We start from the raw sequence: 9,702 nt of genomic DNA, 5'->3' as shown, positions 1-9,702 counted from the left end.
GTTAGAAAAACCTGAAAAGCTGCGACGGCCTGCGGCGGGAATGTAATCTGTATCGAAAGAGAGTTAATTACAACGTAAAGTTTGTTTTTCTCACTCGGCTTTCATGCTGTAATTATGTCTTTCCAGTATGTTTCTATGGCATCAGATGGAAAAATAATAATTTGTTCAAAGACAAAAAGACAAACTGACTCCGAATCGGCACAGCGGTAGTTTTGTTTCAGAGTTGGCCGCCACTGTAACAACAGTCCAGGTCATCTGTCCATGTTCTCCCATTTACAGAGTATTGTTCTCGGCATATTTTTGTGGTTTTACTCCAAAAACAACAGCACCCCCTCGTGGCTCTACATGAAAACTACATCGTTTTCAGTATTTCCACTGTTTCCATGTAAACCGACATCGTTTTAAAATCACGAAACCTCGTCTGGCTGTGGGTGCAATAGCGCCCACCTCTACATCTCTGGGACATCAGCATTAATGTCAAGAAATCAGAACATGAGTTTCCTTTCTTTAGTAATGTTTCCAAGATTCGGGCAGTCTGTCCTTGAGGAGGTTTTTGTGCTGGTTTTGGTTTCGAGGGCTCGTTCAGAGACGTCGAGGAAAGATCTCCTGATGCATGCGCGACACGCCGTCTCTACCCCGCGTTGTTACGCCGTGCAGTGTACACCCTGCAACATCTTCACAGGCGAACTGGGATCGAATAAATTCAATTTGACTTTGCTTGACGACAAGAGGCGGCCCTGGCAGGGCGGGCGGCGCACGGCGACATGCATCACTGATCAGAGTCGTGCTCGTCGCAGGTCACCGTCAGATCTGCAGAGGAAGGAACGGAGCGCTCACATGAGCAGATGTCACAGATACACCGTCGGTCCGGAGGGGTCAGCGCAGCTCCTCCCTCAGATTAGAAAGTGTTTCTATTCTGGAGCAGCATCCGCAGCAGCGCATCCATCACCGCCTATCGCTGCTTCACTTTAAGTGCTGTACGGAAAACAATGCAGTTCAGTGGAGGATAACAAAAGGGACAGGCAGAGTGGGTGGAATGACCTCCATACATAATGCGCTTTACAGGAGAGACTCCAGCAGCTCTCAGAACACGATGTTTTTCACGGCGTGCGCTTTGTTCAAAAAACAGTACACTGTGTGTTCTGCTCAGCTCCTCAATAATACATGTATAATCTGACGACATGTCGTCCAAATGCAGTATTCATTTGAATTATGTACAGAACAGCCAAGGATGAAATTATCTTTCATGTAAACTCATTCCCCTTCTCGTTCTCCACATTGTTGTTAATGTTATTAATTACAAAAACTTGGGATTTTATTGATTTGGTTGAATAAACTTTATGGTTCTTCTGTGTTTAAGTTTGTAATTGAGTAAATAAAGCTGTGTTACTGCAGTGTTGTTTCATTAAAATGAATAATCATGGCATTGTGTGGTGATCTGTGGCATGGTGGGAATATTTCACCGGACAGACTGAGGAGTGACCCTCAAATAGATCAAAACAGGAACAAATCCAGCACAACTGTAGACAAAATCAACAAAACCGACGGAAAGAAATCACAAAAAGAGACTCAAAGTATCACCTGATTACAAAGATATGGCTGTTAAAAAAACCACAAATCCTTCCAAAAACATAGTAATAACCACAGATAGACTCAAAATAACCACAAAGTACCTCAAGAAACACACCCATACAAACAAAGCATGAATCAGCACAAGAACAGAGATACACAAAGCAACGTTAAACGGAGATCCTATGAGCACAAATAATAACCAGCCAAATAAGACAAACCCCCAGAGGTACAGTCAGCCAGAAAATGACTCAAATGACAAAATGACCCAAAACAAGCAAGAACAGGCACAGTCAGAGTCGATATCAGTACGAAGAGAAAACTAAAGGGAAATAGCAAGAACAAACCTCAATCAAGAAAACAAAAAAAAAGAAAATGGACAAACTGAAATCATTTGATGAGTATTTTAAGAAACACTGAGTCCTTCAGATGATCTCAAATGACAAGTCAAAGCTATAAATCGATAACAAAAAGAAAATGGGAAAATAACCAAACAGACTTACAAAACTACCTTCAAAACAAACACAGTGATCATATGTGACACAAAATGTCTTGCAGTCGTGCATGGTTGCATGTTGTGCAGTCACTTTGCTAGCATTCTGTGCTTGTTTTCCCTTCATCCTTTGTTATTTTTATTTACACTGAGGTGATGTTTATTGATTGAGATACAAAAGAAATTATTAATCCTGAATTATTTTAAAGCATTGCTTCATACAGGATAGAACATACATAAATAATGTAAAATAAATCTAAGTGTCAAACTACACAAAATAAAATGAAATCAGTAGTATTAATAAATATTCAATACATTTTTAAAAAATCAAGACAACTTTTTTCAGGTTTTCCCAATTTTTCCTCTGTGTCTTTCCTCTCGTCCTCAGTCATGTAATTCTGCATGCTATTTCATTTTAAGAGGAAAAGTTAAGTTATTCTTTTTATTCGGAGTTATTCTTTTTTGTACAAATTCGCCTTTTTTTCTTGAGCCTGCGCGCTTGCCGTACTCAGATATAAATATGGTGTCAACCGGAAGTCCCGCCCCTTTCCATCCCCTCTCTGGCGACTGAGTGAGTTTCACGTCCACACACAAGCAAAATGTGTATTTTAATCCATATCCATCCTTATCATCGGCCGTAATCTCGATTAAATTTACATCGGGTTACTTTTGCAACACTTAATTCCTTCAATGTGACACAGCAATTTCATTCCCAATACACGTATTCTCATAGTTTTAACCGCACAACTGTTTCTTCCGCAGCGTCCAGTCCGCAGACTCGGCAGCATGGTAAGGCTCATTTTCGGTGTTAATTCCAATGATCACACGGTGAAATAAGTCTGGAACTGTATGGTTTAAATGTAGAAACTCTGTTTAGTACTAAATATGTGATCAGTCATGTTTTCTCGTGTGGTAGTGAGGGTAAACAGTGGTTAGCTGTGGTTGTTAGCATTAGCAAAATGGAGGTCAGTTCAGATTATCACGAATAAACGAGATTTCATATAAGTTCACCTTAACATCTTTTAAGATCAGATGAGATTTATTCATATATGTTGCAGCAAGAAGTCCAAACATCCCAGGCTGATGTGCTTGAGATGCATTTCACAAACTTGCTAGAGTAAAGATGGACCAAGTGCTGAGTTTCGGCTTTTTGACAGAAACCTCAGTTCCACCGGTCCACTAACAAATGATCCAGTTAACACAACGACCTGCCAGCGTTTCTACACTCTCTAAATGCCACTGTTCTGCTTGTTTACAGCCTCGCAAGATAGAAGAAATCAAAGATTTCCTGCTGACAGCCAGGAGGAAGGATGCCAAGTGTAAGTTACTGGATGAGTAACGTTTTCTTAGGAGAGAGAAGAGGGAGTTGAGATCATATTGTGGGTGACAAACCCAGATCAGAGGTGGAATTAGGGAAATTAGACCCAGATTTCTAAATGGTTCCAACACACTTTACTTTTTTTTGTCATGCTATGTAAATGAGTGGTGTTTGGAGTTGAATTTGAGCCCCTCCTCGTTCTGCTTCCCTCCAGCCGTCAAGATCAAGAAGAACAAGGACAATGTGAAGTTCAAGGTGCGCTGCAGCAGGTACCTGTACACGCTGGTCATCACAGACAAGGAGAAGGCCGAGAAGCTCAAGCAGTCCCTGCCACCAGGTCAGCAGCAACACTCAAACTGATCGGAATAGGTTTCCTTCACACGTCTGGCTCAAATGTTTTTAACTGCTGACTTCAAAAGACCGGTTTAGTTCATAAAGTAGAATAATAGAATGTTGCACATTGTTCCACATTGCAGATGTTCCGACATTGACTGTATGAATCTTATGATCTCCTGCTGTCCTCAGGGAAAGTGTTTCCAACGGTAGAATGTTTGGAGCACTGAATAAAATGAACTTTCTTATTGACTGTATGTCTTGCTGCCCTGATCGGATTTGCTGCCTGAATCCAATTTCTGACCGTTGAGTTAAATGTCTTGTATGAAGCAAAACGTATCAGGTTCTCTTGATTCTACGACACCAGAAGCATCGTGCAGGCTTACTTGTAGTGTCTACTGACTTCAGACTGCTTCTCAACCGAGTACCGACTGCAAAGTCAAAACAAGCTGGTGTATCTGTCACTGTGCCTGAGAAGGAGCTGGCCTAACATGGGCAGGACCGTTAGCCAGAGGAGGAAAAAGACCCTGATTACATCTCATGCAGATGCTACAATTATTTCCTCCTCTCTTCAAAGACCGGGAGTTCTTGTGAGCTCTTCAAGTGCTGGATTCCCCCTGCTTATTTATTTACTGCATTTCCAGTATGAAGAAGAACTAGATAGTGGCAGAGTTGATGACTTTGGATCCAATATTCAGGAAATCCGATCAGCCTGGTTACACAGCGGCCGCTTTGACACACACCTGATTTATTCCCACATGTGAACGAGGTCTGTTTGGTCTCTAAATATCTGAATGCATCAGTCTTTTTCTGGCTAACGTCCAAAAGCTGATCCGATCTGTGAGGAAAAAATCAGCCAGGTCACTTTATGCTGATGGCTGGAATGTAGAAACTGATTTGTATATGTGGAGGGTTGATTACTGGATTCTGTGAAGTTACGCCCATTCAAGCTGCACGCTCATCTCATAATGAACCATCTCATATTCAGAATGTTACTGAGTAGAAAATACCAGACATATTCTGCTGATTTTGAGCTCAGGTTGTTGGACCTTTAGATTACTTGGAGTACAGATACTGTTTTTTACTGTAATTCAAGTTGGCGATGGTCTGTTTTTCATATCAACATTAAGATTTAATGCAAAAAGCAAACTGATGTTTCAGATTTCTGAAATTTGGGCTCATCCTGGAGGTGTTGAAGTGAAATTTACTTTTACCTTCTGGTATTTGAATCTGTTTTTTTACTCTTCCTCCTTTGGGATTGACTCTTGTTTAGTTGTCATCATGTGATTATTTGTCATCAGATGCTGAAAATGAGTTTATTTGTCAGATGAGCAGATTTTACCTTATTGGAGCTAAAGTGAACACATGATCGTCAGGCGTGTCTGGTCCTTAAAATTCCCCTCAGATCTCAGATGTGTTCAATACTAAACAGTCTGCATGAACGATGTGATCAATGAATCGGTCTCCTGTTTTCTGACCTCTTGTCTTTCTCTTTGCAGGTCTGTCTGTGAAGGAGCTCAAGTAAACTTGTGATGTGCAGAAAATTGTAATAAAAATTGGAAAAACTCTATATATCTTCTGGAGTTTGTCTTGACCTTGTTTCCTTGCTGTAACATGAATTCGGAGTCCCGTGTGGCTTCGCTGCTTCAGCTGCTTGATTTAGGTTTACAGGTTTCCCCCAAATCTCACTAGTTATCGAGTGCTCCATTAAAAATGAAAAAGATGAACACCTACAGTGGATCAATCGTCACATTTTATATGCACAACTGTTAAATGAACTTTCAACTAATTCTACCTGAGTGAAATGTCACAATTTCCTCCATAAATATACAACAGTTGCTTCCACCTCAATAAACCAGATTAAAAGCATTTTTATCACAGTGTGTCTGAAGAAATCATTCACCAAAATCTTACATATGACCTTACTCATTCAAACTGGAGAAAAGTGAGGAAATTGGGCAATCTGATCATGATTTCCCAAGTTCAATTTGGAAATTAGCTGTGTTTCTTCTGGTAAACAAATTGTTTCTCTCTTGGTGGCTTGTAATCTTCAGACAAGGTTAAAAAGTTAAAACGGGACACTGCGTCTCAGTGAGGGCGGCAGGTGCTGCAGCTAATCCAGCTGAATGTGTGAAGGCAGGTTACAGTCCACCTCAGGACAGAAACTGGCCTTCAAACGTGCACAATTACCTCAGTTGTCCTTGAATAAAGGTTTCTGAACTGTTGCTACTCTGACATTCACCTGAATGCCAAACTTCATTGGAATTTTAATTATTATATCTTAAAGTAGGGAGAATTAGGCGCAATTTGACAAGTTTTGTTTTTCTTGACTTCTAAACTGAGATTATAGAACTAAGTCAGAGGAGCTGAATATTTCACTCTGCTGAAGAGAATTCTAAGAAACACGTTTCTGAAAGTTTTCTGCGGATTGTTGTAATGCTCCTGTTTGACCACTAGGTGGCGGTGCAGCATCTAAAAAGCACAGATCAAACACGGTATGCACGTCTTGCACGTGAAATTAACACGGAGTGAATTGAAACACGCATATAATCCTGCTTTGAATCAACTTTAAGTGAAAAAAAAATAAACGGATGTTTAAGAAAAATGTGTTTGAGGGGCGCGCTCCCGTGTCTCCTCCTCCTCCTCTCGGTTGTCGGTGCGCGCCCCCGCCGCCGCCGCTGTTCGCTGCGCGCGTCTCGGAGCGGACAGTCTGCGCGTCCGGACGCATGAAGACATGGAGGCAGAGTGATTAGCTCCTGGTGGGGACAGATTAAGACCGAAACCCTGCTCGGACCGGACTCTTCCTCCCATGTGCGCGTGTCCTGCGGCCGTCCAGCCGGGCATGCTCGATCCCCGCTGACCGGAACCTCCAGCAGGACCCGACTGGACCAGCTCGACCCCCGGAGAGGCTGATCCCGGAGCGGAGCCCAACTTTTCCGTCCTTGTTTGTGCTGTTTCGGGGATGTCTTCGGCCCGGGTGGATTACATTGCGCCCTGGTGGACCTACTGGCTTCATAATTTCCCTCACATCAACCTGAGGTTCGAGCCCGCGGACCACAGCTTCCTGCCTGAGGATGGGAACTACCAGCAGGTCAGTGCTGTGCGTCTAATACCAGTGTTGTGGTGCTTTTTGCTCTGCTGGGATCAGATTCAGATTTCATTTTGCATCAAATGACTGTTTAAATACCAGTAATAATTGAATTAAGATATTTATGAGTTCATTCATGGATCGATCACAGTCCTCCAGCTCAGCTGCTGTGATGAGAATTTCCCACAGTCCAGTTCTTGTCTTTATCCCACTGGTGGAGTGAAGCAGCTTGGACTCAATAAACGGAATTCTCACTCAGTTGTTTATTTATTCAAGGCAAATGATGAAACTAGTCGGGTTTGTTTTCTCTCTCCCCCACCTGTGACCTTTGACCTCTCGTATACACAACCTGTGTCCAAATACTGCAACATCCAACAGTAGGTATCGATGGTTCTTAAGCCCGGACTCGAACTGGCATTTTCTCACAGTGAGGCAGCAGGGCTTCCCACTGCACCATTTTCACCTGCTCCTTTAAAGGAACGTCCCACCGACGGCTTGCCTGCAGAGCCAGAGCGTGCACATGTGTCGAACCGGGCAACATCTGGCTTTTATTTTCAAGTGTAGTGTTTGTGTCAGCCGGAGCGACGGAGAGCGAGCGTCGGACGTGGCTTCGTCCCATCGGAGTCCGGGAGATTCCCTCCTGGAGCTCCAGAGGCGGCGACAGGACCGCTTCACACGCCGTCCAGGCTTCTTGGGATCAACTGCAGGAAGGCTACCGACCTGAACACATGTCGGGATCCATCAATGTTTCATGGCTTCCCTCTTTAATGTTTCAGGGATGCAGCGCGGCGTCTGTCAGCGCCAGTCGCTATGAGAAAAGATGGGATTGGAGCTGATCTGCAGCGTGTCAGTGGTGTACAGGGTCGGGGGGGTTCAGGGGGTCGGGGGGGTCTGACAGAGTCCAGGTGTTGACCTGTTCCCTCGTTTTTAGACACGAGTCCAGTTTTGTCTTCAGGTTGTGAATTTTGCTGTTTGCTAATGTGCAGTTCAGGTCTTCACGTGTTCACACGACAACGTTTCAAGTGACAACACAGTTTCTGTCTTGGTTTTCAGAATAAATTCACATTTACAAGGCAGTGAGTTCACGCTGAAACGCTGAAAACCACGAGACAGCAGCTGCTTGTTTTTGTACTGAGCACACACACACACACACACACACACACTCCGTTATAAACATTATTAATGGCGAGAACTATTTCCCAGTAGCAGCGTTTCAGAAAAGCATCGTATTCTCAAATTGACATGAAGATGTATTCATGCATTTTCTGATAAAAATACCGGTTTCCACGGAGCGTTTTCAAGAAGTTCCACCAGGAACCGTCCTCAAAAAGCTGCATCTGGGTTTAGTATCATGACAAGATAAGATTCTGTTCTTGTATCTAATGACTAAATAAGCTAAACCAGTGAGCTGGGTGAAGGTTAAAGGCGCTGTGTGTGTGTGTGTGTGTGTTTGAGTGAGACCAGGCTGATGATCAACACACATTTAATGTTCAGTGTTTAGCTCAATCACTTTCTTTTTTCTTATTCCTGCCGGTGTAGCCTGGAGGCACAGAAATATCGACTGAAGTCTTAACCTTTACTGAGAAATGATATCTCGTGTTTTTTGGTCCATTTCTGCTCTGCGAGATGCGACGTGACCGCCGAGGCCGGTTGGATTCATCTGGGCTGGCGTTGAAGACGAGGCGGCGAGGAGAGCTCCCTCCTCTCACGCTGCCAGATTCTATTTCCAGCGGTTCGGTGGGAGCAGCTTCCCGGCCACGTGGTGGGGGAGGGTGCATGGCGTTCAGGTGAGGGGAATCCCCTCCGCTTTCCCTCCCGTCACGCCACGGCTTCGCTCCGTCCCGTTCCCACGCCTCGTAAAAACAGTCTGAAACCGGCGTGGAGCTGATGCTGCGCCCGCCGTCCCGTCAGCCTTCATTCCAGCGGCCGCCTCCTGTTTTGACTGCATTAGCAGCAGTGATAATGTGGCGTGTAAACAACCAGGAGGCAGAGACGAGGAGGCAGAGGTGATGCATCGCTCCTCCACGCCCTTACTGCATTGACTTCTTGAGGGGTGGTGTTAATGTCTCTAATGAAGGAGGCGTCATTAATTATTCCGGCTGGCGGGATCTAATATCAGCAGCCGTACTCTGAGCCAGTAAACACTCTGTATTTATGTGAGACGGCTTCTAAAGTCCTGTTTATAACCCTACTAAGCTTTGATGATGACGTTAATGAGGTTTTTATTTGCTCTGAGGTGATTCAGTGTGATTCCCGCCGTGTTTAACAGTGAGGAGTTCTCTGGAACGGAGCCACGTGAGGCTGGTTGTGCGATAAAGGAAACTGCTGAATCGATGCCTGTTTGTCCAGAGCGGCGAATCGCGGCGAGCGGCCCAGCCGGGCCTTCAACCCGGCGGACTCCTCTCTTGGCTTCAGGCCATCGAATGTGGAGGAATGTAAAGGGGTCGCGCTCTTTCACTCTTCTTTGTCTGCGTCTGTGTGTGTGTGTGTGTGTGTGTGTGTTTCTCACTCTGTTGGACACTATTGTCATCAGGAATGTCTGTCAGCTGACTCATCTCCCTGCAGATTTTTTTTTTTTTTAACTCTAATTTCAGTCTTCTGACAGTAATAAAGTCATTTCCGTTTTAACTGATGCTCACATTTTTCGGGAGGGAAAGTCTTTACGGCAATCTGCAAATAAAGAAGTTACCGAATGAGATACTTTTCCCCCGCTTTCACTCTTTCACACACGCTGGCCATTTGTTAATGTTAACGTCCTCATCCAGGCCTGTCGGTGTGTTTCGGCGCTCTGCCATCCCTCAGCTGGAGGCTCCACTGATTAAAAGATGACGATGTAGTAAAAAAAAGAAAATAAACGTGGCTTAAAATAGGATTGAGGCCTGCTGGTTTCTGTGTTTGTGC

General features: G+C 44.1%; 2 protein-coding genes across 3 annotated transcripts in view; both read left to right on the top strand.

Annotated features, from left to right (window-relative positions):
* The first annotated feature begins 2,592 nt into the window (after nt 1-2,592).
* rpl38 (ribosomal protein L38) lies at nt 2,593-5,283 on the top strand. The gene is made up of 5 exons (XM_030098091.1): nt 2,593-2,633; nt 2,825-2,851; nt 3,321-3,381; nt 3,595-3,717; nt 5,213-5,283. Exons 2-5 carry the CDS (start codon nt 2,849-2,851, stop codon nt 5,236-5,238), a joined length of 213 nt encoding a protein of 70 aa, XP_029953951.1. The 5' UTR covers nt 2,593-2,633; nt 2,825-2,848; the 3' UTR covers nt 5,239-5,283.
* Nucleotides 5,284-6,675: 1,392 nt separating this feature from the next.
* The window catches only part of ttyh2 (tweety family member 2), a 53,458-nt gene continuing 50,431 nt past the window's right edge, over nt 6,676-9,702 (top strand). For both annotated transcript variants that reach the window (XM_030098751.1, XM_030098750.1), the window contains exon 1: nt 6,676-6,804. In XM_030098751.1, the coding sequence (XP_029954611.1) occupies nt 6,676-6,804 (129 nt within the window). The remainder of the gene's footprint in view (nt 6,805-9,702) is intronic.

This window comes from Salarias fasciatus, chromosome 8, assembly GCF_902148845.1.
Source record: "Salarias fasciatus chromosome 8, fSalaFa1.1, whole genome shotgun sequence".
Lineage (NCBI taxonomy): Eukaryota > Metazoa > Chordata > Actinopteri > Blenniiformes > Blenniidae > Salarias > Salarias fasciatus.
Note: the sequence above shows the minus strand (reverse complement) of the source record. Positions and strands in the feature narration are given on the sequence as shown.